This window comes from Fusarium tjaetaba (assembly GCF_013396195.1).
Source record: "Fusarium tjaetaba strain NRRL 66243 chromosome Unknown NRRL66243_c0000193, whole genome shotgun sequence".
NCBI lineage: Eukaryota > Fungi > Ascomycota > Sordariomycetes > Hypocreales > Nectriaceae > Fusarium > Fusarium tjaetaba.
The window spans coordinates 14,450-41,076 of NW_023501389.1; the positions used below are offsets into that span (position 1 = coordinate 14,450).

Below are 26,627 nucleotides of genomic sequence, written 5' to 3' on the forward strand. Positions count from 1 at the left end.
TTTGATCACTCGTCAATCTCGTTCTGCGCTGCGCTGCGCCATTTGGCCAGAAACTAAAATCTCGCGCTTCTGCGTTCGGCACTTCTGTTGTTACCTGGCTTACTGCTGTACGCTGGCTTAGGTTGCCTGCCAACTGAACCGTTGCTTCTAGACTTATCCGTTGCGCAACAGACCCTTGCTCGAGTCGTGCTCGCTGACGCCTGTTTCTGGTGTCGCACCAGGTCGTCGCATATTCTTCCGTCACTTTATTTTCTCGACTCTTCGCCGTAAATATCCTCACCAACAACGCCCGAGACAGTGACTCTGGTCTCGTATTCACTTCCAAAAATGCCCACTGCATCTGGTTCCTCAAAACCGCCCTCCGCATCGAGCTCGAAACCATCCTCGGTTAAATCTCAAGATGGCGTCAAGAAGTCCCCTGGTCTAGCACCACAGAATGGTGCAACTACTGATAATGAACATCCTCCCTCAGACACGCATCTCAAGCCAACAGCCTCAGTAAAGAACCGTCTCACCCGCATGTTCTCGTCCAAGGATACGTCAAGAGTTCCGACCCCCGCCCCTTCGACTGTCGATTTACCTAATCGCCCGCGGGCTTCTTCCACAAACGGCACCTCTACACCCGCGGCAAAGACTTCGTCCACCGAGAAGGGTAGCGACAGGGCTTCGCTCAAACCGACTGACAAGGCCACGACACCAGCCAAACCAGCCACGAAATCGACCAGTGGCAAGGAACCCTCTCAACGATTTGTTCTAAATCTGGAAGCACAGGGCGGCCATGAGCATCATCTAAAATCTAGTCGACGTCAGGAAAAGCTCTCGGATATGTGGAGAGCGATCATCGGCAAGAAGCAGGATGCAGCCGCTGAGCACGATCTATCGCTCGTTTCAAATTGGGTGGATACACTACAACAAGAAAAAGAAGAAGCTGGCGATAGAAAAGGTGGGCCCAGCGCAACGACAACCCTGGTCGAGAAATACGGCAAATGCCAGGAGGTGGTTGGCCGTGGCGCTTTTGGCATTGTTCGAATCTCCCACAAGAAGATTGGTGGCAGCAATGAAAAGCTCTTTGCTGTCAAGGAGTTCCGACGCCGACCAGAAGAGACAGAGAAGAAGTATAGCAAGCGACTCACAGCCGAATTCTGCATATCATCCTCGCTTCGGCATCCCAACGTTATTCACACACTCGATTTGCTTAAGGATGCCAAGGGCGACTACTGCGAAGTCATGGAATTCTGCGCTGGAGGAGATTTGTACACTCTCGTTCTCTCAAGTGGGAAGCTCGAGGTACAAGAAGCCGACTGTTTCTTCAAGCAGATGATGCGAGGTGTAGAATATCTTCATGAAATGGGTGTAGCGCACCGTGATTTGAAGCCAGAAAACTTGCTCCTGACGACCCGTGGCGCCCTCAAAATTACGGATTTTGGCAACGGAGAGTGTTTCCGAATGGCTTGGGAGACAGATGCGCATATGGTATCTGGCCTATGCGGTTCTGCTCCATACATTGCCCCCGAGGAATACACGGATAAGGAGTTTGACGCCAGAGCTGTAGATGTGTGGGCTTGTGGTGTCATCTTCATGGCAATGAGGACAGGGCGACACCTTTGGCGACTGGCCAAGAAGGACGATGATGAGTTCTACGCCCGTTATCTGGAGGGTCGCCGTGATGAGGAGGGCTACGGCCCCATCGAATCTCTTCATCGGGTAAGTTCATTCAATGCGATAAGGACCTGAGGTACTGTGCAGCCCGTGCTAACTATGTACAAGGCGCGATGCCGCAATGTCATCTACTCCGTTCTCGACCCCCACCCGACTCGACGCTTGACGGCCGCTCAGGTCCTTAAGTCAGAATGGGTACGTGAGATCAAGCTATGCAAGGCTGGTGAAGAGGGTCTATGAAGAAGATGGTGAGGATGCCGGTCAATTTGGGGACTCTCAACTCGAGCGATTCAAACTCGATGAGTAATCGACTTGAGCAGGGCCTACGGTAACGGACCAACTACGAAAGGGACTTCTAGAAGGATGGCCAATATCGAGAGGGCGGGAATAGCGGGTTGGCGTTGATGGCTGCGTTTGGCGAAGCAAGCCACGTCAAGCCACTATGATGATTCGACGACCCATCGTTTGGACTATTTCTTTTGTTATTTTAATCGAGCAATGGTGTTGGGCGTATTGTAAACAGAAACATCGACTTTTTTTTTTTCTTTCCTTTATAATCATTTTCAAGCGTATCATGTCCTGGCAGGGTGGCGGTTCCTTGCATTTATGATACAGGACGGCAGGGCTTGCTAATAACCCAGGGGCTCGATGGAACAGGGAGGCTCAGTCTATTCACCCACCAAGTCAATTTTTGTTACAGGAGGCTACGTTTTCAAGTCAGAGCGCGCGATGGTAGAGATAAGGCAGGGCAGGACGGTGCAAGGCAAACACGAATGGATATGAATCATGGGAAGAAAGAGAAAGAGACCTTTGGTAGGCCAAGAGGTCTCAAGCCGAGCAGACAGGAAGTTCAGTTCAGTTCCAAAGACATCTATCTGGTTTTGGATATGTCTGTCCCCAGAGGTCAAGAAGAAAAGAGGCGTCGATGATATATACTCCTGTCATCGAGACCCAAGAAACATGAAGCAAAGCAGAATAGACAAGACGTTGTTCTCATGTCAGCACAAAGATGCCAAGAGCACATATCCTAGACTATCTTCTTCTCTCCTGGCTCAGTCCCCGTGACTTCATTGTGATGAGAGAGGCACGTTTCCGCCTCTCAAAGCATCCTCCGACTCCGGCACCATCCTGACTATCGGCACAGGTAGCCGGTGACATGATTCGCCATAAACTACCTATTCAGACATGCCTATTCTGACCTTGCCTACAAAAGTGTTGATATCGTGAATCGGATAGCCTATCCGGTGTAATTCGCAGGGGGATGTTACGGGAGCATGTTCCGAGTCTTGGTGAAAACCCTCCAAACCCAAGTATCGTCGCATTTGTCGCTCAGCAGTGACACAGCATGGTAGCCAAAGGTAACCTCTAGCTCATGATGTAACTGATATTGCTGGCTGTTCCTCAGATAGGCAGCTCAAGTTCCAGAGTCGGGAAACGATAAATAGCTAGGTATATAATCACCCCATCATCACATCACACCTATAGTCTACTGACTTCAAGTTTACCATCCTCACACTTTTCTGGTACATACACACACACCCTCTCTTACAAACGCAGGCGATGGAACAATACGATGTCGCCGTAGCTGGTCTCGGTGCCCTCGGCAGCGCCGCAGCTTACCATGCTTCCATCAAAGGCGCCCGAGTTGTCGGCTTCGAGCAATTCGAGCTGGGTCACGTTCACGGCGCTTCGCACGATACTTCACGCATTGTCAGAACCTCATATGGGTCTCCCGAGTTCGTCGCCCTCGCTCGGTCAGCTTACAAAGACTGGGCCGAGCTGGAGAGGCGGTCGGGGATGAAGATGTTGACTATCACGGGAGGCGTTGTCTTTCTCCCACAGAAGGGACCGACGCCATCGAGTGACTTTACTACTAGTCTCGATGCCAACGATGTCCCCCATGAGCTTCTTACGCCCGAGGAGACCAACAAAAGATGGCCTGGGTTCAATGTCCCTCAGGGAGCTGATACTGTCTTTACCCCTGATTCGGGCATTGTTCACGCCGCAAAGGCTGTCATGACGCTCGAGTTCCAGGCTCGCTTCAACGGCGCCATTCTCAGGGAGAACACACACGTCGAGGCTGTGACGCCCCAGCCCAGCGGAGGCGTAGCGATTGAAACGTCTCAAGGCGTCTATCACGCTCGCAAGGTCATCATCGCTGCTGATGCATGGACGAACAAGCTCCTCAAGCCACTCGGCGTTGAGCTCCCCATCACCGTCATGCAGGAGCAGGTAACCTACTTCAAGCCCTCTCGCGAGCATGAAGCACAGTTTGCAAACGACAAGTTCCCCGTTTGGATCTGAGGAGGTGAGAAGTGGTTCTATGGCTTTCCCCTCTACGGCGAACCCGCTCTCAAGGCTGGCCAAGACGCTGGAATAAACGACATGGATCCTGAAGAGCGTACCTGGCGGCCCTCAGAGAGACTGAGCAACAAGCTCAACGGATTTCTGGATAGGCTCATTCCCAAGCGAGGCGATGAGCTGAGAACCGTCACCTGCCAATACACAATCACGCCGGATCGACAGTTCATCATCAGCGAGTTAGAGAAGCACAAGGATGTTATTCTCGCTCTCGGTAATGCCCATGCCTTCAAGTTTGCTCCGGCTATCGGCCGAGTTACTGCTGAGCTTGCATTGGATGGGAAGACAACTGATGACATATCAAAGTTTGGGTTTCCCAAGACAACACCCAGCAAACTGTAGTCAGTCCTTGATGGGCCGGATATGACCAAGGAAATGATTAGAACAAGAGGGGTCCTTTGCAGAGGTTCTACGTCTGTGAATTCAATATACTATATGTGTTATGTACGTCTTGTATATTCGGACCACTCATGATATATATGAATAGGGTGTTTTTTTTTTTTTTTTCGTTTCTTTTTTTTCTTATTTCTTTTTGTAACCAGATTACCTGTATTTCAAGGAATGGATTATCTATGTCACAAAGGAAACTACGGAGACTTGCGAGCCAAGTATCGCTTTGATAGTTATGTCAATCCTGTTTGGAATTCCATCCTATTTCCAAGCCCTTCCAGTACACCACGCGAGGTCTACAAAGACCATCGCGAATAATAGATCCAAGCAAATCCAGGCCAATTCCAGGCCAAAAACGACACAAGTATGCAAGAAGAAGAAAAACATAAATCAAACCCCCTTCATCTTGCTCATACCCGGGATCTGGCAGCCCACCAGACCAAGCCGTTTCCAATAACCAAATACAAGACGAGAATAGATAAAAATAGAATAAAATAAATAAAGAGCCACGGCCGGATATCTGCCTTGTCCCCGTCCCGATGTTGCGAAGCATCCGTTGCGATTACTTCAAGAAATAGCAGAGCCCCATGATCAACAACCACACTACAGCCCAGTCAATCGATAAGTGGATGGTGCTTTGAACGAAGGAGTAGATTGTTGATGTAGGTTTGTTGCCTCTGAACATTCGGAATATCGACGCGCAGTATTCATAGCGTCGTCAAGATTTCCAAAAACATTATGTCCACCCAATGAACCTCGAGTTCCGCGAACCGCCGTATCATCCAACCTTTTAAAGCCGATCCGGACGTATACCACACAGTAAGATGGTTCAAGTAATAAACAGAAATAACGCCTGGATTATTAGGCTGAGAAAATGACCAAAGCGAGCTGGCCGTTGTAGTAAAGATTATTGTTGATTATTATCTTTTGAGGCCTTACGAGTGAAATAGATCCCACGCGCGTTCACATAATCGGATAAACTCTTCCTTCTTGGCTCGCTGGGTTTCTGGGCTATCGCGTCCAGCACCAAAGGGCCCACGACGAGTGGGAGCAGGTCCGTGGCCCAATGGTGGGCTGCCGTCCTCATATTCAGCGCGCGTCCTTCGCCTGCTGATGCTAGCGCTTCGTGAAGCATCCATAGGTCGACTGCCGGGAGCAGGGGAAGGGGGTGTCGGGGGCTGGTGTCCACCATAGTGAACAAGCTTAGGCAGGAGTTCCGGCCGCCCACCAGCAAGCTCCTGTTGCGCTTCCTCAGCGGATCTGTACTCACGACCTCGTCCAGGCGTAGGGGCCTGGGGAGGTGGAGGATGGCCAGGAGATGTCATCGGCCCACGAGAGCTGGGGCCATTGGGGTAGAGAGACTGAGGCTGAGGAGCATTATCGGGATGCGCTGACAGGCCTTGGCCAAATACATCGCTGATAGGCGGTAGTCGATTGGCCGTTTGAGTGGCAGGAATGTGGTGGATATGAGAAGTACTCGAAAGGTTGGATGGCTGGTTGGTGATGTGACGGGTCATGGGAGCAGGATGTTGACGTCCTGTAAAGCTGTGACCCAGAGGGGCAGACTGGATAACTCTCTCATTGGCAAATTGCTCGTGGGAGGGCGCAACGATGGAGAGGCCAGGAGCCTTATTTCTTCTGGACATGCCGGGCGTCTTGGCGGCGAACTGCGACACGGGATCTTTATCGGGACCGTCCCCTTTGGCAGATTGCTGGTGAAGTCTAGCTTCGATGATGTGTCGTTGTTGTTCTCGAACTGACATGCTTCGCTGCAGCTGCTCCTTCATAACAGGGTCTTGGGTGACAAAGCCAGGAGACAGGCAGGCGATACCGACTTCTTGGATAGCAAGGCCGTCACGGGCTGTCATGGGTCGTGCCGAAGTTGGTTGGTTAGATTTGGGCGTATTCTTGGACAGGTCAAGTTTGCGTGGTCGTGGTCGTGTATGGGTCATGCTGGGAGAGCCGGGCTCCTTCTTGACGAAGATTTTAGGGGGCGCGCCGGCCGATCGTGAACTGCAGGGGCAAGTGAGCAAGGGAGTGGTCAATTTGATGGCGACGACGGAGTCAATTGATTGAAAGGATCTAGATGTACTTACGCGCTGGAGGGTGATGATTTGGCACCCTGGCCCGCAGCTTTCGGGCTGCTGCTGGTGGAGGATTGGGTTGTCGCATGCGATGTCGAAAGGTTGAGAGAAGACCGTTGTGCGGAGGGGGAAGTTCCAACGGTGGCAGCCGAAGTAGAGGGAGCGGGTAGTTCGGGGTTGGAGAACCTTTCGTGAGGAGCGGGAGAGGGAGCCATTGCAATTGCAGCACTCATAATGAAAAGAGTGCGAGGGCAGGGTTGTGGGAAATGGCGACAGGTGGTTCGTGTTGTGAGGAGACAAGAACAAGAGCGGGAACGGGGACAGCTGCAAGGAGAAGCAGGAGGGAATAGGTAGACCAGGCCAGGCCAGTCAGCGAGCCAGAGTGAGCCGAGTACCTGGGTTTTTCTGGGTCTGGGTTCTCGCGAGTTAGCTAGAGGTTTCCTTTCTTGTATTGACTAGCGAGTACAGCAGAGACAAGCCCAAAAAAACGGATCGAAACGAATCGGTCGGAGACGACCGTAAATGTAAAGTGAGACAGGAATGGAAACGATCGTGAACGTGGCCGACTCGAGTCAGCACACGATTCGATTTGACTTTGGGTGAGTCTTGTCGCGGGAGTGACGGACAAGAAAGCCAAAAACAAGAACGTCGAGAACTAATTGGAACCAGGACCACACAAAGGGAGGCCGGGCTGGAGCTGAGATGGGCTGGAAGGAAGGAACAATATTATGTATGTACCGATCGATAGCTCAGCTCAGGCGACAGAGACCAGATATAGAAGCTGGTTGGTCCGTTGGTGGTGGTAGTGGATGGTTCGACGACGGCTCGCTCTTCTCTTTGCCCTGCGCGCTCTGACTTGGGTCCAAGCTCAAAGCGGGCGGTTCAGCTCTGTGCGAGATGTGACAGAGCAGAGCAAGCAGCAAATGAAGCCAGATCCAATTTGCTTTCCCTTGTTCTGTATGCAAGACGGGAGGTAGAGAGATCGGGGGGGAGGATGGGGGATTCAGAAGGGGAAAAAAGAAAGAGGAAAAGAAAAAGAAAAGAAAAGAAGAACGAAGATGACGAACCAAGCAGGAGGATGGGTAGAGAAAGAGATAACCCGGTTGTTGTTTTCCTCTCCTCGTTACAGTTGCAGTTACGGAGTACAGTTGCGAGTAAATGAATAGGTACTAATAAGTCGAAGGAGTGAGTGAAAGACAAAGCCAGGGGGCGTCAACAGTGGCCTCGGTCGATCGACTCGCGACTTGTTTTATCAAATTCGGTACGGGGTGGGTTGGGTTGGGTTGGATGTTGGCTCCAGCCCGGCAGGCCCGTGTTTCGCCTGGTTTCGCTCAACCAAGTTGGTTTTAGTTGGTTCCCAAGTTCAGTTGGTCGTTGTAGTGGGAGACGACCACCTGCACAGAATTGCTTATTCCGTCGGGTCCCGTCGATTGGAGAGGTACAGTAGCGCAACCTCTTGGCGGCTGTCCTTCTGGAGGTGGGTGGATGGATGGATGGATGTTCCTGATAACTGTCGGGTGCCAGTCGAGTCTGGTATATAGCGAGAGAAATCCAAATCCACCTAGGTCCCAAATACAAATCGACTACAAAGATCCTCTCTTGTCGATATAGATGCTAAGACTGACTGTGTGATTAGGCCTGTAAGTACTGACGGTGCAGGCAGTTCAAGCGGCTAGCCAGCAACGTAAATATGCAAGACCGTGGGCCAAATGCAATGGATCAGCGAATGAAGCGATTCTCACAACCGTCTGTAGATGTGACGAGGGAGAGGCGTTGGTGCGGGCGGTAGCAATAGTACAGTACAGGAGTGACTGCGAGCAATCACAGATAGCCGCAGTTCCGGTTGCACGTATCAATCAAAAAGTCAGGCTCTCGAACGCAGATGGAGGTAGTAGGAGGACGCAATGGTCAAGCAAGATGGCGTCAAAATCTCTCGACAACGGCGAAGAAGGGAATAACAGCAGAGATTCACCAGATCATCAATGAGGGGTCAGTTGGGAACCTGGCGATGTTTTATTTGGTGCCATGTATTTTATGAAGGGGGGATACGGAGAAAAGTGACACAAAGCACGACGCCTGGTTCGTATCTTGAAGCAATGGATCCAACCCGGCGAGACGAGCCAAGGGACAAGGATGCGATCGAAAGAATAAAAGATTACTGGGGTGCGCCTGGTTGGCAGCAGTATGTATGTATGTACCTACATGCCTTAAGTCTGTCAAGGGGTGTGAGACTATCCAGCACCAATCCAAAGCCTCAGAAAGGACCAACTACTAATTACCAGCCTGCCTACACATACATCCCTAAAACGTAACAGGGAGCGGTGCAAAGGCCCCTATTCCAGAGCTCAGCGGTTCCTGGAGATCGAACCATACCAACTAACAGGACAAGAATAAGACAATGGCAGCTATCCGGGGCCTACATACATCCATACCTACCTAGTAGATAGAACTGACGAATTGACAGGCCAACAAACGTCCTCAAGGAAACAGCACACCAGGCATGGCGAACCAGGGTCCGGGGTGGTCCTCACCTGAATCCTGCTGCTGGCTGCACGCGACCCAAGCCAACGTCGGCCACTCGTCGTTGACCTCGTTGACATAAATTTTCCTCCCACCGTTGCTGGCGGTTTGATATTGATAATACTACCGTACTCCGTACATACATACTGGCAAACCCTTCGACGTGGCCCCAGTTGCTCCAGCTTGGTCGCAGATCCCTGTTCGAACTATCGGCCATGAACCTCATATGCGCACGAGTTGTGTGTAATTATTATATTGGCCGTGATGTGTGTTGCGATTTTCCATTCAGCCAGCATGTGATGTCCTTTGCCTCCAATGTACTCCGTACCGAGCATGGAGTATCTGGCTCCATCACCCGTCGTTCCTTACTTCCACTCGTTGATCCCAAATTCGTTTGACTGACGACTGACTAATCTTCTAATCAGGCGCTCTCTAGGCTCTCTCTGTCTCTCTCTCTTTGGAGGGTCTCCCTATAGAGCTTCACCTAAACCCTGGTGTTGAAGATCAAATTTGACTTGACCTCTCCTCAGCCTTGATATATACATACCTCTTGTGTCGATCTCGGACACTCAGATAAGCACTTGGCTGTTGAGAAGCAGTATGTTGGGTTCATAACGTTGGTCTCAGATCACTTCTGAGGACAAATTCGTTGTGACCCGTACCACCACCTGTCGTACCGTGTTTCCGGTGGCAGCTTCAGGGTCTTACTGGAACGGGGGGATGGTGTGGATGGCCTCCAGGGATGTCTAGAATCTGAAAACCATTCCCTCTCATTCCTGTAGCAGCCAGTATCAGCACCCTTTTCAGAAGGCTCTATTGATGCTCGCCGCTAGTGAACCCCATGGCGCTGGTACGCTAGCGGTCTCAAGGCCGCTGGTTGGTGGTTCGGGATGAGCCAGAGCCGGTCATCTGAAGAACGATGCAACCTAACTTGTTCAGCGGTCCACGAGGAAGTCACTGTAGTACCTGTAGTTTTAATGTACAAAAGATTGACATACTATCGAAGAGCAGCCAATGATAGTTTGCCCTTTGTCTGTCATCAGCAAACCAAGACCACTAAAGGAGTTTGGGGGGGGAGGGGGGCTCATTAGACGATTCGATATTGTTGCTGATGAGAAGTTTGAACGATTCTCGTTTACCGGCAAGCGGTACCTTCTGAAATCTCATCCCATCTTAAGGTAAGGGATATTTTCACCGTATAGGTGTATAACCATACCTACCTACTAAGGTACCATAAGTTTCCTTACTTTTCACGTCTTGCCTTTAGGTCGGCAAGGTCAACATAAGGTAGGTACTAACCTCACCACCCACGGAAGTCAAAAATGCCACGCATGTACCCTAGGCAGGTGAGATCGGGGGCCTTCCTCAATGGGGCTCGAGTACATGGCTGCATGGGTCGCCCTTGCCAGAGTTCGATTTATCCAATGGCTAGGAGAAGGCATTCCGAGGCAGAACTAACATCCTCATATCAAAGAAGTTTTGGAGTGCCATGACTGCCTCGTGGCCATTGACATCGACCCTGGCTCTTTACTGGGTACTTCACCTGGCACCTCATTAATCTTCAGTGCATCCCCCAAAGAACCCACTTTCAATGATACGTCCCGTCGTCTCTCCCCACCATCTCAACTCGCGCGCTCTCTAGGCTCTCTAGGCTCTCTAGACTCTCCCGTCTCTCTCACACGCTGAAACTTGCCCCTCACTCGCCCCGGAACCCCCAAACATCCTTAGGGCCCTGACGATCCTTTGATGACGGATATTGTGCACCTGGATAATACAGCAAACCTCCTTAGCAGCTGCTATGCTAGAAACCACAAGGGCTTCTGGACAAGTTGATAGTGAAATGCCATCCCTCCGAGGATGTTTGCCTGTTGAAATCACTGGGGCCATACGGATAGAGAATTTTGGGAACAAAGGAGTGTCCATTCGTCTGGATATGTTCTTACGATTGTTTCGGACCGTCGTTTACAGTTGAGCTCCCTCCCCTCAGAGGTCCCCTCTTTTGAACCCCCGCTTACCGTGCACCATGATAAGGCAATAGTTTCGCTTTTATAAGTTAGAATAACAAGAGGAAGTTTGCAAAGTATCATCAACACCTCCAACTGTCTCGGTATGTAACAAATAGTCTTACTGCTTCAGCATGTCCTTTCGAAATATCATGATCTTCATTATCCACACTCCCTATTGCGATTTTCCGGAATGATCTGCGTACGTTCTGATGTTCATCAATCATGTCTGAAAAAAGTACCGTTTACAGAACAAGAGAAAAGAAAGAAGAAAAAAACTGACAATCCTTCCCTCCAAGCCTGAGAAACTCCTCGAATAGAACCCTTGACTGTCAAAGAATCGTGACCGCAAAAGTCAATCTGGCTTGATCGATATCACAACTGGACTTGAGCGTATTTTGGAGAACAGTTCCATTTCGTAACACAACATCCAATATCTGGCCCCCGCCATATCACGTTTGGTGTAAACGTTCAAGAGTCTCACTTGCATCGACAGCGCTCCATTTCCGCCTTTATGACGACGATCCTTGTACATAGTATGTATGCCCCTGTCTCTGATCGGTCCTCTTGTCTTGATTCTGGCCAACCACTTGTGACAGAGTGACAGGCAGAATCATCATTTTCATCGGCCTCACACGCACGCACTCTACATGCCCGTGAATGGAGAGAGAAACTCTTCACATCGGAGTTGGTTCATAATGGGGCCTTCCATTGGGCTAACGACTCATGAGACTTGGATCGCTTGGTACCTTTAGGTAGTAGCCCAAGAGTCTGATATTAACAGTCAACAGTACAGGAAAAAGAAGAAAAACGCCAACGCCAATGACCCTTGCTGGAAGGGGAAAAAAGAATAGGCGCCGCACATCTCCCGCCGCCAACGCCTCAGGTGGCTTTTGGTTGTTTTAGCCAGAAAGTAGCTAGCCACGGAGGCCTTTAACCCATCCTCTAGAATCCATGCCTTGTAAAGAAAGAATTAGTTGTATATTAATCAGGTTTCTCTCCCTTCCTACTTTCGCTTCTGCCTCGCCTTCAGCCTTTGTTTCTGCTTGCCAGGCCTGTAACTCTGGGCAATTGCAATTGCAGCTCTCTCTCATTAAACAGCGGCTGTGTTGTGACTGACTGTGCTGTCGTCGTCGTCGTTCGTTCGTTCGTCGAACCTCATCTCACCTGAGACAACGTCTCAGGTTAGCAGCTTTGTGGAGGGTTTCCTCCACCTGCGCTGACACCACACACCTCGCGCTACTGCGACGCGACGCCGCACAAATGCCCAATACGTTCTGCAGCCACCCTCTTCTGGGCGCCGTCGTTTGCACCTGTTTCGAATTGTCCATGGAAAGCCCATTGATTGGTTCATCCCTACTATCTTCAAACATGATCAGAGCTAATCCGTGTCAATACCTTATGTGGTTTAGCCGTCATCTCGACTTATCCCTTCACTATACGGATACGGTGTACGTACTTGTCATCTTCTCATTCACTGGACTACAGCATCTTGCCTGCTTGCTTATGTCAGGCGGCAAAGGGCTGTATGGTTTTCTGTGAGGTTATTTCGACAACCAGGCGACGTCGTACCTGATATGGACCTTGGAGAATCACCAAGAGTTGCTATTTAAAACATTAATGCTTGCGCTATATTACGAGTTGCAAGCGATACTGGGGTGCCCTTGGAGCTTGTCGAAACAATTTGCCGATACCATAAGGTTTTACTTCGTTTGAGTTGGAACTATGCTCCGTATGCGGCGGATATCACTTCTATGCGAGCACGGACGATGTCAACTTGAGTTCGACTACCAATGTAACACGGCGGATGATGCTGTTACTCTCTGAGTTACGGTGGAAAGGCTGTGCCTACGCCATTGCATATATAAATGTATTGTAAGTCGCGTAACTTCATGCGCTCTCGCTCAAAAGCAGTGCTCGGTTGAAAATGATGGCTTTCACTGTACCCATACCGCTCTAATAGTGTTGGTGAACGAGCATATGCAGTAGGTAACATCAGCCCTTTATTCAGTCTGTCCGGTCTAATCGGGGTGGCCTATATTTAGCACGACCATCTTTTGTTAATCTTATATTGGTTGCACTGCTTTGATGATGTCTATAACATGAGGCTTGTGTGTAGCGTAAGATTGATGCACGATATGGTACATAGTAGTCTTCGTATATGATGAATGACAACAGTAGGTCACATTTATATCACTTGGTAGACAGTATGTATACCTCCGAATTATAAACTCGCCGTTGTAGGTTGATCGTAGGCGAGTCTTTTTTTCCCCCTCCAGCTTGGACGGGACATGGGAGAAATACGGTTTCGACATAGGTACACATGACCGCATAGGTAGACATTGATATACCGACAAACAATACCCCGAGTATAACGCCAGAGAGAGCCCTATTATATTTATTAGCAATATGGCATGAAATGTAATAACTTTATGGGTAACACGCAACTGTGGTGACAATGCGAATAGATCTAGCTACCCATGATATAGGGTAGCAGTTCAGAACCACATTAATAACCCAACGGAGGCGCCTTAACTACCTACCTAGGATGCACTGCAGCTATGACAATATTGATATTTGGTGATGTGTTACCGCATTGGAAACAAATAGACAGTTGAGGAATGTACATCATCCAACAATCATTCAAATTGCTCGCTACGTTGAAATTCGGCGGACGTTAAAACCCGTGGCCATGACATCTAGACTACAAACCGATCAGAACACAGACTGACTACAGTATTCGAAACGACAATTGCATTTTATACACTACTATATAATTTGTTCCAGGGAAGTGTTGGTGAGCCTTATATTTCATCTAACCTTGATGATTTACAGAGACCAGCCGGGAAAAGAAGGTTGCGCCAGATCGAATAAAGATCAGCAGCGGCTCAACTGTCCTGACCCGATATCCTATAACTTCCAAATAGTATATAAATATTTTTACACTCCGCGCTATATGCAGACAATTCGCAAGAGACTCGTGTTCCTATCGAAATAGAACACGATGAATGACTGAGTAGAACAAACATGTAGTGAGTGAGCCAATCAGGAGACATGCCTTTTTCTTCTTCTCCAATTATAACGAGATGCCCCACGTTGCGCCACATCTCAGCCTCACCAAAAATTTACAAGAAACAATTCTCAGTACAAGAGACGGCTTGATATCTCTTTTAGTCACAACAGATCCATACTTTCAGACCCAAAACCAAAAAGAATCAGAGTCAGAAGAGGACCTCCCGCTGCTTACAATTTTACTTCTCACAAGCGAAAAAATGCCCGCGCGAACGAAGAAGGAGGAGCAGCCACAGGCTGAGGATACCAACATGGAGGACGCACCAGCCTCCGCGCAGCCTGAGGTGAATGGCGAGGATGTTGAGGATGAGGAAGAGGAGGAGGAGATTGAGCCCCAGAGAGTCCGAATCGTAAGCACAGAAACACGGGTGACACAACGTGATATCAACTGACACATCACTAGCTTCCTGGCTCAACAGACACTGCTGCTTCCTTCGAGTTCACTGATGAAGGCCATACGCTCGGAAACGCGCTGAGATATATCATCATGAAAAAGTCTGTATTACCTAGCATGTCCTATGAAGCCCAACTAACATATGGCAGCCCCGATGTTGAGTTCTGTGCTTACTCTATTCCTCATCCCTCAGAGCCCAAGATGAACATCCGCATTCAGACCTACAGTACGTATACGCAATGCCTCGCGGGTCTGTACTTATTAACAAGTATTTAGGTGGAACTGCAGTTGACGCTCTCAAGAAGGGGTTGGTCGATGTTCAAGAAGTATGTGATGTAGTTGCCGATGAGTTCTGGACCAAGAGGGAGGCCTACAACGCAGAGCAGGGAATTGACCGATGAGCCCGAAATTATGTGCTCAGGACTTAAAAGTGTTTGCATTCACATGGATCATGATGGAAATAGAGGCGTTTTGAGGAATCCCTTTCAATGAGATATATACACAAGCCCTTGTTGCCTAGTTGCGACCCTGTGCATACTGTTAGCCGCCTCATTCTCAGCAGAGCGTCATGTAGTTCGATGCTCACCTCGAGGAAGCCAGTCATAAAGCTGGATGGTAGTCGCTTGTCACCTCGGAAGTTCTCCTCCTTGAAGTAGGCCATGATATGATTGGTCTGCTTCCAGAAGTTCATTGTCTCCTACGTCCATGAGGTCAGCATAAAACCCTCCTGCACATCAATTCGTTCCGGCTGTGGAGTTTCAGCGCACCTGGTACTCGGCGTGGGACTTGAAGAGAAGAACGTCCACAACAGAGAGCTTATTCACAAATCGTTGTCGTTCGAATTCTTGCCGCATACGGGTTCGGATGGCAGAGACGGGCATGGGCATGTTGTACATGGTTTGAACTTCGGGGGCCTATACCTGGTTCATCAGCAGCTGGTCGGCCGCAAATCCACCGGACAAGTTTCTCCAGAAGTCATTTGTAGACTAGGGATATCGTGATACAGGAGAATGCGTCAAAACATACAGCTCGAATCCATTCTCGGTAGGAGGATAACACTCGTCGCTTGGCATCAGACCAATTGGCCGCTATTCAAAGCATCAGTAATGTTTTTGAAAGCAGTTTAACACACCAAAACTCACACTGCGCCGTCTTCTTAGCAAACTGGGTCGGCGTAATGGCCATGGTGGGCAATCAATGCTCTCTTGACGTCGGAAACCAATCTGCTCTGACGTTTCCCAGATGCCCGAAGCCGACGGGAGATGCACGAAACCACCGCGGTGATACGGTCACGTGGAAGAGCGCCACACATCAATGCACCGCCACGAAACCTAATCTTCCACCCATAGGCCTGCTTTTTGTCAGCGGCCAGCAGAAACATCTGAAAGTTTAAGGATATCTACATAATAGCCTCAGCATTAGTTTTTTCTTTAAAAAAAAAAAATTAATCCTTTTTTTTTCTTCTCAATAATCGCTTACTGGGTAGAGAACCAATAAGGACCATTAAATCTGTGTTCCAGTTCGTCGTTGCCTAAGAACTTAGGAACTCTGTACCTCGTGTGTCTAATACTTCCATTTGGTAGTCTAGGTAGGCCCTGCAACCGCTAAAGTACCCTGTGGCCGACGGCCCGGGAAAAGATTCGCCCAGTAAGACACTGGAATCTCGTTCATAATTTAAAACTGTCAGGGGGAATATTTCAAAAGAAGAAGAAAAGGAACGAGAGCTCTCATATTGTTTTCAGTATCCAAGTAGTTTGCCCTTCATCTCTTCTTTCGGGAGTTTGCTAGTGTTTCTCTTACTGGGTCAGAGAGCAGTTGGGTCGCCTCCACTCCATTATCAATCAGGCACTGGAGGCTAAGTCAGTTAGGTACTACCTTAGGTTAGGTAGTTTTGGCCTCAGCCAGCAACTTTCCAACGTCATTTTTCTTGCGACAGGAACACATCCTCGGAAAAAATAACAACAAATTCAACAAGCCAACGCACGACCAAAGATGCCCGCTATTCGACACTCGTCCAAACGAAAACCGCCGCCTGATGGCTTCGAGGATATTGAGAATGACTTGCTCATCTTTTCCAACAAGATGAAGGATGCCCAGAACAAACCACCGCCATCAGGTCCTAGGCACCAGGCGCAGTGGGAGATCTTCCAGATCTCGCATCAACGAAGCCGCTACGTATATGAGTTATACTACGAGAAGGAGGCGATTAGCAAGAAACTGTACGATTGGTTGCTGAAAAACGGCTATGCGGACGCGATGTTGATTGCGAAGTGGAAGAAACAAGGATATGAGAAGGTCAGTGTCCCAGCCGCCGTTTGTCTCGTGAGGCATCCATGCTGACCCTGCCTAGCTATGCTGTCTGCGCTGCATCCAGACAAAGGAAACAAATTTCAACAGCACATGCATCTGTCGTGTTCCACGGGCGGAGATTAAGGGTGACCAAGACATTGAGTGCGTCAGCTGCGGTTGCAGAGGCTGCGCATCAAGCGACTAAACACGACAAGCGCGAATATGAAGGCGATCTAGATGGAGGAAACACCTGCAAGTTCACAGGAAGAGACGGCGTTGGGCGTATTAATGATTCATCAACACGCATCGATAACGATTCGAGGCAAAAGCGATATATATCGACGCGATGAGGTAGAAAATCCTTTTATTGGCCGCATCATGTCTTTACCAAAAGTGTGCTGATACTCCTAGCCAGTCTGAAACATCATCTCTGCTTCATCTTTTGGAAAAGCCAGCTCTTCCACGTCCAAACCGGACACTCGGTGGGACAAAGGATAGTGACGACATGGCACCTGTAAGATCTGCCATTTCTGTGTCGGCTGGCTTGTGCTTTTCCTGCTTGTTTTCCACGTTCTTCACCGCTGGTGACTTTGGTGCCTCTTTTGATGTGTCCTCCGGCTGTGAAGAGACATTCTCACCCTCCATGAGACTGGCGCGACGCCTAGAGTTCTTTATAGCTTGCGAGTTGGCTGATGATCGGCGGCGATGATGACTGCCATCGTTTAGCAGGGACCGCCTACCGTCAATACCGTCTCTAGTGACGGCAAAGAAGAAGTTCTTTGGATACATGTGCTTGTCGATGAGATGCATACGCCTCTTCTGGTGTGTCATGCACTTACGCTCACATCCCTCGACAAAGCACGAATACTGAAGCGCAAGGGGTCAGTTGCAGACTCGTAATGGTCGATGGAAAGCCAGGGTATAGTACACACAGTATGCTCGCCTTGTTCCCGCTTCACAATCACTAGAGGGTCGTGGTATTCTTCAATGTGGACGTTGAGCAGATGTTCGCTTGGGAAGTTCTTGTGACACTCAAGACACCTATTAGTATGGGACTTGTTGTAATGGACCTCGTATTCGTCGTAGGATCTAAAGGCCAGAGGCTCTCTGTGCGGAGGCAAGTTGCACCTCATGGCTATGGTATCCTCTTCGTCGTCGATGGCCGATTCAAGCTGAGTTACTTTTGATACTGGACGTAGGGACGGTTCCGCGTTTGTCTGTTCAGAATCGGAATCTATATCTTCTTCGAGCTCTCGTGAGCGCTTCATCCTTTCGTTGTGAGCTTGATTGGAAAGGTAGAATTACTTGAGAGCAATGTTCAGAGGATGCAAAGCGGTGAGTACAGGGTAGTGAGTCTTTAGGGAGCTGTTATAGGTTTTCGAGACGAACTGGCAATGTGCCTATATTCTCGCTGGGCGTAGGACAAGCCAACGTGTCAGGTATCTAGGTAAACATGGACGGGTTTTATGTGATGGGACTGCCAGACGTTGTGATATATCCAAAACGTTCTATATTGGAGGTGAGCAGAAGCTCATCCAGTGAGTGTGATATTTGGTGGGGTCTACTCCGTACCCTGTCAGGCGCTAAACCAGTTGATGAACTGGCTGGAGATGAGGGGCAGCTTTTACGGTACGGAGCACCTACAAACCAGTTGGGAGCTGGTACTGGGAGCACGGGCCACTCTTGAGTTTGTACGGGCTGTATCTACTAACTAAAACATATTGAATCACCACCACCTAAGTACCTGGTAGGTAGGTAATGGCGGAGGGGGCTTAAAATTTTGTTGTGCCTTGGAACGACCGCTGAGCCTGGCCTGGCCCGACCTGGCCTGAACCTTCCATTGCCCTGAGGGGTTCCCGTCGGCGGTTCATTCATCAAATCATTCATCACTCGGAGGTGTCACAGTGATACCTACTTTTCTCCCTCCTCTTTCAACTCACGTTCACCAAAGTTACGCTTGGCTCTACGGCGCAATTAACAATAGACCTGTGGTACAACTCGGGGTCGATTATTATTGCGCGTGTTGACTTTGCCTTATTTTACTTTACTTTGCCGTATACTTTTATTTTCTTTGCTTTACTTTACATTACCCTTCTATCTCTTGTACTTAACCCGCCCCTCCCTCCATCTCTTCACCAATGTGTGTCTCCTCGGCCAACGATTCCATTTTCGCGAACCGAGTCTGGTGCCAGTGCCTGTGTCAAACCTCAATCTCGAATCGACGACCCGATCTGCGAATGAGTTATGGACCGAAAGTCTTTCCATGATCCCACACCAGAGAAAGCATGAACGAAACGATTGTCAGTTCGATACCGACGCTCTAGAATTGTGCCGCGACACCTTTCGTCCTGCCCTCTACCCCTGCGCATCCGTGTCCGCCTGCGTCAACCTCGAGTCTATATAGTTTACGTCCCGATCCTACCGACTTCGCGATCATGGAACCCGAGACTGCGACGTCGAACGTCCAGGCCGCAAAGCCGGAGCATGCGGATCTTTCTGGTAAGGCCAGAATAACGTGGCGGTAAGTTGAACATCATCCCTCACCTCAAGAAACGTGTGAAGGAGCCATGCATTCATTGATTTGCCTCGTGTGATCATACCCCGCCACAACGAAAAGAAAAAAAAAAAAAAAACCAACACGCCAAAAACCCAAATAAAAACGAAAACGCCATGATTTGATCGGCTTGCGCAAACACCACATGCTGATTCCTTGCTCATACCCGGTCAACACTCAGGAGCTGACATATTCTAGCTCGGCAGTCAAACTGCGAAGGCAACTGACAAAACATATGGAAAAGCTTCCAAAAGATAACAACTCTGGTGTTGACATCCCCCAGTTTGAGGCGATGGATACGGTTCTGGATAAGTGAGGAAGATCGCATGCAGCTTGCTGCGCTCATGAAGCTAATTCATACAACCCCACAAAATAGATTCCGCCTTGCCTGTGTGCAGACCATCTATCTCGACTTCGAATATGCTGTCGCCGAGCGTACCGACTATACTATGTGGCAGGTGCATACTAGTATCAACAACGAATATCGAAAAGCCCTGGTTCGCCTCCGACACTTGGCCCAAAATTCGGACAAGCAAAAGACCGACAAGACGGCCAACGAAAAGCGCATTGGCGACAAGGATAAGAACAAGGGGGAGAAACAAAGCACCCCAAAGCAAAAGGGTGACAAGCGCAATGTGGAGCGACGGAAGTTTGGGGATAAGTATCTGGGCTTTCTACATGTCGCTCAGGAGTTCTACAAGGGTTATGTCCAGCGCCTCTCTGCACGATACGACATCCCCGAATTGAAGCGCATTGCTCAAGGCGTCGAGGTGGACGGATCCTCCAGTAGCGATCTCATCAGTCCCGTACCCGATTCGATCTATCCGCTGGTCATCAATTCATGCCACTTTACTCTCATTTGTCTCGGCGACCTGGCGCGTTATCAGGTTCAGTCAGGCCTGAAGAAGTCGAGCTATAAGGTTGCACTGGCCTATTACAGTCTTGCTCACGATCTGAAACCCGATTCCGGTTTCCCGTTCCACCAGATGGGCATGATAAGCCTCGAGGAAGGCAAAGATTTGGATATCCTTTACTACTTTTACCGGAGCATCGCAACGGCTGATCCCCATCCCAACGTGAAGCAGAATATTGAGTCCAAGTTCAAGAGCTATTTTCAGCCGGATAAGAACCCGCCTAAGAAGCAAGCGCGTGGACCAAGCGATGCATTCGTCACCTGGTTTACTAAACTTCATGCTTCCTACTATAGGGATGAGACCATGGCAGGCAGCGGGGAGCTTGAAAGGGAAGTTCTTCATCGGCTTGATATGGCTTCCAAGAACCCTGACTATTCCGAGGTTCTGTTCAGGATGTCGCTGATCAACATGTCGAGCTACTTCATCGCCACCCAGAAATATACCGGTAGGTCTGCTAGTCACGAATTGCTTATTGTTGTTTCTAATACAAAGCAGAGGCACAAACACAGGCCGCTTCACGCTTTTGTCACTATACTTTGCGCATCAACGCTCAGTTCATTCTTGCGTTCTGCTCGGCACTCACATCTGAGCTCACCAATATTGTCGGCCGCGAGAACCCTGCTTCCGAGGACCCGGCAACGGCTAAATCAACCCCTGTGATCGAGGCGCTTCTACCTCTGCTTCGTATATACGGTATGTGGCTGGCTGCGCGTCGCCAGGAAATATTCGCGGCTGGAAAAGCTCTTGGCACCGTACTGCCAAGTATGATGAAGGCTATGTCAAAGGTCCTCTCACTATTGTGCAACGAGACATATACCCAGGAAAAACTGGCCTCATGCCCATACCTTCTCGCGGAGGATGTCCAGACCCAAGGTCTGCTTCCCCTTGCCCCGGATCAGGTTCCGCAAGCTTGCCGATCCTACTTTTCTGAGAGCGGTGGCTTGAAGCCAAGACTGCTATCCCCAGAGAGACGACTCGGCGCTTTCCAGGAGACACTGGCACGAATCTTGGACATACTGCGATGCGCCTACTTCCTAGCCGGAGACGACTTGTGCCCTCTTGCCATCCATGTCTCCGACGAGAAAGGCCTTGCTTTTGAGTATAAGGAAAAGCCCACCGCGAACGAATATACTTCCCAGCCGGTGGCTATTGTGAGTTCTCCTGCACGGGAATCCCAGAGCAACATCAGGACTGCCAGTCGACATCGCACCATTTCGGACAACACGCAAACAGGGAACCGACTTGCGTCCAAGGCAGACGCGAGGAGGGCTTTTGCTGCATCTATCGAGACACAGCCTCCCCATGAGCAGTCCGTACCTGACGATGCTGATAACACTGTTATCAACATGCTTGCTCCTTTCCTAAGGCCTCCTACCCCTGAACAGGCACAATCTGGTCTCCGCTCCACTGATGAGACCTCATACGGAATGCATAGCACAACTGCGAACGAGGTCTTTGGAATGCTTCAGGCCAGCCCTACTACAGGCTCCATGCCCTCTGGCAAGTTTGAACCTCTTCCCTGGGACTGGGTATACACCCCGACACCCCATAAGGGTAACGATACCTCGGTATCATACAAGGATGCTTTCGAAGGCCCTATTAGTCCTAACTTTTCTATAAGAAAAACGTCACGCACCGTTAGCGCATTTGACGACCCTTTCACCAACTCAACCCCTCAGCTACCAACCATGCCAACTCCTCGAGCTGGCAGTGGCATGATGGCCAGTCCCCGTGTTAGCTCAGCGGCCGAAGAGGCTCATCGCAACAACTTGCTTCAAACTTTTGGTAGCTCCGCCCCTCGTACTTCGGTATCCAGCCAATGGGGCCATGACCACAACCGCACGGCCATCGAGACAGCACCTCAATCACATGGTCCCCATGACTACGCCACGTCTTCCTCTTTATCTGCGTTCTCGCACCCAAGCAGTTTGTATCAAGGCACACCTGCTAATGGGATTACTCTCGGCATGCCAACTGGAGTTGGCTATATGGACACGAGCCGCTACGATCGCAATCACGTTCAGGATCCTGCACCATCCTCGTCAGGCCGACGTTTTCAAATGGATGAAACGACGTCCAGCTATGATGCTGCCATTTTGCAGGCTGCCTTTTATGGCAATAAGTAAAAGCATAGGCCATTCTCGTGTCTTTTAGAAGACGCCGTGGAAATCAGGATATTCCGACCTGCCTAGTTCTTCGTCGACTCTTGCGTTTTCAAAAACGTCTTGTTCCCGGCCTAGGCCACTCAGGGCGGAGCATGGTTGACTGCATAGCCGACGATTCGCTATAAAGCACCTGCACATGTCCTAGCTTCGAGGACTGGTCTTTTGGAGTCGGCCAGCTTTTGAAGATATTGACGGCATAGTGGATCAGCTCAACAGGTGCAGTACGCTGGCCTATTTCACCTGCTCCGTGTTTTCGGACCTCGTGCGATAGCTGATGAGTTTGCTCGCCAGCCGGCTCAGACTCAGTCAGTATTCATCCAGTCTGACAGTATAGACACCATTCGTTGGTGTAAGATCTTGGGTTTTGAAGCAAGAAGTCATTCGTTTTATATTCACTCAGATAATATGCTTGCCAAATACTCGATATCGTGGAGGATACCATGCCGCTTAATGCGCTTGGGAGCCCTCAGTTTGGGGTATATTCTCCCTTTGGATGCAAACGCCGTTGTTGAAACCGTTTCCCTTTTCCCCAGCAACGCCGAACCACATTCAATGATCCAAGAAGGATGTGCAATATGAGTTGTTGATAGATTTAAGCAGCCTGGTAGGTTTGCTTGGGGAAGGGGTATCTGCATGAGAGTTAGTTGAGGTTTTGTTATCGTTTTACTGAGATTGGTGCCCTGGCCAAGGAGCTATGCTGTTTGTAGGAAAGATAGGTAGAGGAATGAAGCAGTAAATTTTGTGAACACAAATTATCAGGAATGATGCGTTTGGGTGAACTTACGAAGGTCCAAGCTCCTGGATGCTCAAACGAGCCAGCCACTGGCCCATGTCAATGCTGGTTTCGAGGGGCTTGTTCTGGAGGATACCAGCCAAGAGACCGCCGGCAAAAGCGTCACCAGCACCGTTGGTGTCGTTGATCTTTTCCTTCTCAATGGCGTGAACGGGGAACTCCTTAATCTCGTCATCACCCTGGATAGCAACCAGAGTAGGGTCGGTACCCTGAGTAACAATGGCAATTCGCTTTCTCTTGGTGTTCTTCTTGGGAAGGTTGGCGAGGTGCTTGACAACATCCTTGGGCTCCTTACTAGGGAGGCCGTGGGATTCGGCGTAGGCGGCGGCCTCGGTCTCGTTGCCGATGATGTAGTCCCAGTAAGGGGCGCTGGCATCGACAACCTCCTTGAAGAATTGAGGGATGAAAGGAGCAGACAGGGAGAGAACAAAAGGCTTGTTGTGCTCAGCAGCCTGCTTGGCGAGCTCCATAATGGCAGGAGGACAGACTTAGATTGGTTAGCATTATCATGGTGTTTGGGGGGTTTGTAACCGGGCTCGTACCAGTGAAGTGGAAACCACCGACGTAGTAGACCTCAGCGTTCTCAACGAGCTTCCAGATTTCAGGCTTCTTCAAGTGATCGAGGTCGTAGTGGTTAGCAGCGCCAAGATCCGTGCACAAGCTTCGGTTGTGGCCGGTAATGATAGCACCACATCGGCCAGTCTTCTCCTTGGGGTCGACACGGTATTCAACGCGGAGACCAGCGGCCTTGACAGCATCGTGAAGGATAGCAGCATACTTGTCATCACCAGCGCCGCCGAGGTAGACGACACTATTAGGAGGGAGGATGTACTGAGCACCTCGAGCACTGTTTTGGGCAGCGCCTCCAGCAATCAGCTTGGCATCGTAGTTGTTTAGGAGGTCTTCGTAGAGAGGAATATGCTTCTCCTCTGCGAGGATGGCGTCGTTAGGCTTGAGGCCATACTTGTCAAGAAGGGCCTGGTCACCCTTGGCCTGGATGTCTGCATAGAACAAAAAGTGCCTGTCAGCAAATGTTGGGTTGCATTGGAGGGGCACTGAGAGTTATTTCTCCTGCAGATGGTGCAATTGAAGAGTAACTCACCGAGGAGAGGGTTCTCGAGACAGAGAAGGGAGTATTCCTTAACGGCAGACATGATGCTTGACTGTCTTGTTTGGGGAGAGAAACGATGAGATATAGATGAGGATAAAAAAGTAGATGAAGCTTTGTAGGGGAAGAGTTTGAGGTGAATGGAGGGGTCAAACGTCGTCCTGGTCTTGGTGGGGTAAAAACGTGGGGCGTGGTCTTTCGGCAGCCGAAAAGGAGCGAAGCTGGAGAAGTTGCGAGTACACGTGCGGCGGCAGGAGGGATGGAGGGAAGGAATTTCAAGTCGGAAGAAGAGAGTCGAAGAAGATGGCCTTGCCAACATTTCCGTGTATGTATGTATAATACCTACGTACTAACCTACTAGGTTTGTTGATTTAGTACTTGCCCGTAACTATTGTACCTTGGAGGCCGGGAACGTTTAAATGATGAGAGTGTCTGTATGTATGTAGCCTGTAGGTATGATCAAAGCTAGGTACAAATTTATGATTGACGGAGCGATGGCCTGGGCTCTCTGCTTAATATAAATGAATTCAATCAGCTATCATACGATCCAGATCTGGTTACCTCACCACCCGTCCGCATCATGATCCGGTGACCTCGCCGATGCCTTGACTATTACCAAAAGAACCCCACGCGACAATCATCAAGTTAAGCTTCACTACTCGGAATTGTTCATGTGAAGGCTACAAAACATTTCAATGAGCGATCTAATTGATGACAAGAAGCTGAGGATACACCAAGGTAGGATATATATCACTTGCATAACAAAAACGCGTGGTGTGCATGATTGGACACAATCGCTGAATGGACATTATTTTAACCAAGCATGCTTCTTCTCTCATGGAAGCCTTTTTCGGTATTCGTGGTATCTCACTTCTTCGCTCACATCTTTCACAGAGAAACGGCCTTCAGATTTTTTTGCGCCAAATGCCATAGTACTTGCCCTCGGAGCTACCAGCCATCTGCTCTCGGCAGTACCTTCAATAGATGCAAGCAAGCCAGTAAACACCATCCCAATGAGACCATGAACCCAGCCACCACTTTACTCCTTTGTCTTCTGGGTACCACGGAGGAGACCCGTCCTTCTGGCGGCAATGAGACCGGCCTTTTGACCCTGGGCGGCGTATCGGGAGATGGTAGAAGCCTTACCAATATGTTGATGGTTACCCTGTATCCATTGTCAGCTATTCCGTTTTCATCACATAAATTCTGAGGATACGTACACCACCGTGAGGATGGTCGACGGGGTTCATGGCAACACCACGAGTCTTGGGCCAGCTGTTTCGCTTGACGGCGAACTTGTGCTTGGCACGGGAAGCCTCTGCGGGAAATGTCAGTAATCCAATGCCTCATTTCATTACCCCCCCGATTAAACATACTGAGGAGAGGCTTGTCGGTTCGGCCACCGCCAGCGACGATACCGATCATTCCTCGAGAGCCGGAGTGGACGACTTTCTTGGCGCCGGAGGGAAGCTTGATGCGGGTCTTGCCCTCATCAGGGTTGTGGCCGACAATGGTGATGTAGTTGCCGGAAGTGCGGCCGAGAGTTCCACGGTCACCAATCTTCTCCTCGACGTTGGAGACGACGGTACCCTCAGGCATCTCACCGAGGGGGAGGACGTTGCCAACAGTGAGAGCAGCCTTCTTTCCGGCGTAGATGAACTGGCCAGTGTACATGCCCTCGTTGGCGATGAAGGTCTCGGTGACCTGCTTGAATCGGTAGGGATGGCGGAAGACGACCTTGGCGAGAGGAGCACCACGACCTGCACAGACAATCATCGTTAGTTGCCGTTCCTCCTTCACAAACAAGTGTGCATTTTCCGTAAAAAAAAAGAATATCGGGGAGCTCATCGTTCGGGGAACTTGCCAGCATCGTGGACGATCTCTCGGACTACACCTCGAAGGTAGCCATGGCGCTCGGCATAGTCGAGGTTGCGGAACTTGGCAGGAGCCTTGTTCAGGCGTGTGTTGGCCGCTAACAGGCGTCAGTATCTTGATGTTTTTCGATATCGTGGAGGAGGCTCGTTCGGTACTGACTGAAGATGGATCCACGACCCTTACGCTGGTTACGAATAACTCTACCCATGGCGGCTCTTCTTCACGGTGTGAAAAGGAAAGGGTAGTCTGTGAAGCTGCGGGTTAGTATGGAAGATCGTGGGCGAGGAAGAAAGGAAGGGGAGGGGATATTTACCTGGCGATGGCCGCTTGGTGTGTTGTTGGAAACGCTCGCGCTACTAATTTTGTGCGTCGTTCTTTCTCAGTTTGCGGTGGATCCAGTCACGTGATAGGGCTCGATTGCTCCTTCCAATTTTCAGTTCCAATTC

At 49.8% G+C, this 26,627-nt stretch overlaps 10 protein-coding genes across 10 annotated transcripts; 5 read left to right on the plus strand and 5 right to left on the minus strand.

Moving 5' to 3' along the window:
- Window positions 1-327: 327 nt before the first annotated feature.
- FTJAE_8783 (HAL kinase) lies at window positions 328-1,899 on the plus strand (the record flags this gene model as incomplete). The annotated part of the gene is made up of 2 exons (XM_037355635.1): window positions 328-1,704; window positions 1,768-1,899. 2 exons carry the CDS (start codon window positions 328-330, stop codon window positions 1,897-1,899), a joined length of 1,509 nt encoding a protein of 502 aa, XP_037204126.1.
- A 1,320-nt stretch (window positions 1,900-3,219) lies between these two features.
- FTJAE_8784 (sarcosine oxidase) lies at window positions 3,220-4,362 on the plus strand (the record flags this gene model as incomplete). The annotated part of the gene is made up of 2 exons (XM_037355636.1): window positions 3,220-3,951; window positions 4,018-4,362. The coding sequence occupies 2 exons, from the start codon at window positions 3,220-3,222 to the stop codon at window positions 4,360-4,362; spliced, it is 1,077 nt and encodes a 358-aa protein (XP_037204127.1).
- A 983-nt stretch (window positions 4,363-5,345) lies between these two features.
- FTJAE_8785 (uncharacterized protein) lies at window positions 5,346-6,709 on the minus strand (the record flags this gene model as incomplete). The annotated part of the gene is made up of 2 exons (XM_037355637.1): window positions 5,346-6,423; window positions 6,507-6,709. The coding sequence occupies 2 exons, from the start codon at window positions 6,707-6,709 to the stop codon at window positions 5,346-5,348; spliced, it is 1,281 nt and encodes a 426-aa protein (XP_037204128.1).
- A 7,580-nt stretch (window positions 6,710-14,289) lies between these two features.
- Window positions 14,290-14,884, plus strand: FTJAE_8786 (DNA-directed RNA polymerase I and III subunit RPAC2; the record flags this gene model as incomplete). Its single annotated transcript, XM_037355638.1, has 3 exons — window positions 14,290-14,439; window positions 14,493-14,709; window positions 14,760-14,884. The coding sequence occupies 3 exons, from the start codon at window positions 14,290-14,292 to the stop codon at window positions 14,882-14,884; spliced, it is 492 nt and encodes a 163-aa protein (XP_037204129.1).
- Window positions 14,885-14,999: 115 nt separating this feature from the next.
- FTJAE_8787 (NADH-ubiquinone oxidoreductase kDa subunit) lies at window positions 15,000-15,668 on the minus strand (the record flags this gene model as incomplete). Its single annotated transcript, XM_037355639.1, has 5 exons — window positions 15,000-15,011; window positions 15,070-15,180; window positions 15,251-15,397; window positions 15,510-15,571; window positions 15,626-15,668. The coding sequence occupies 5 exons, from the start codon at window positions 15,666-15,668 to the stop codon at window positions 15,000-15,002; spliced, it is 375 nt and encodes a 124-aa protein (XP_037204130.1).
- Window positions 15,669-16,475: 807 nt separating this feature from the next.
- Window positions 16,476-16,977, plus strand: FTJAE_8788 (G10; the record flags this gene model as incomplete). Its single annotated transcript, XM_037355640.1, has 2 exons — window positions 16,476-16,778; window positions 16,834-16,977. 2 exons carry the CDS (start codon window positions 16,476-16,478, stop codon window positions 16,975-16,977), a joined length of 447 nt encoding a protein of 148 aa, XP_037204131.1.
- A 230-nt stretch (window positions 16,978-17,207) lies between these two features.
- On the minus strand, window positions 17,208-18,040 carry FTJAE_8789 (uncharacterized protein; the record flags this gene model as incomplete). The annotated part of the gene is made up of 2 exons (XM_037355641.1): window positions 17,208-17,549; window positions 17,612-18,040. 2 exons carry the CDS (start codon window positions 18,038-18,040, stop codon window positions 17,208-17,210), a joined length of 771 nt encoding a protein of 256 aa, XP_037204132.1.
- A 1,167-nt stretch (window positions 18,041-19,207) lies between these two features.
- FTJAE_8790 (SMG7) lies at window positions 19,208-22,366 on the plus strand (the record flags this gene model as incomplete). The annotated part of the gene is made up of 4 exons (XM_037355643.1): window positions 19,208-19,293; window positions 19,525-19,638; window positions 19,703-20,685; window positions 20,736-22,366. 4 exons carry the CDS (start codon window positions 19,208-19,210, stop codon window positions 22,364-22,366), a joined length of 2,814 nt encoding a protein of 937 aa, XP_037204133.1.
- A 631-nt stretch (window positions 22,367-22,997) lies between these two features.
- Window positions 22,998-24,352, minus strand: FTJAE_8791 (adenosine kinase; the record flags this gene model as incomplete). The annotated part of the gene is made up of 4 exons (XM_037355644.1): window positions 22,998-23,034; window positions 23,190-23,685; window positions 23,741-24,253; window positions 24,301-24,352. 4 exons carry the CDS (start codon window positions 24,350-24,352, stop codon window positions 22,998-23,000), a joined length of 1,098 nt encoding a protein of 365 aa, XP_037204134.1.
- Window positions 24,353-25,345: 993 nt separating this feature from the next.
- Window positions 25,346-26,082, minus strand: FTJAE_8792 (60S ribosomal protein L2; the record flags this gene model as incomplete). The annotated part of the gene is made up of 3 exons (XM_037355645.1): window positions 25,346-25,471; window positions 25,527-25,624; window positions 25,683-26,082. 3 exons carry the CDS (start codon window positions 26,080-26,082, stop codon window positions 25,346-25,348), a joined length of 624 nt encoding a protein of 207 aa, XP_037204135.1.
- Between the last annotated feature and the right edge of the window lie 545 nt (window positions 26,083-26,627).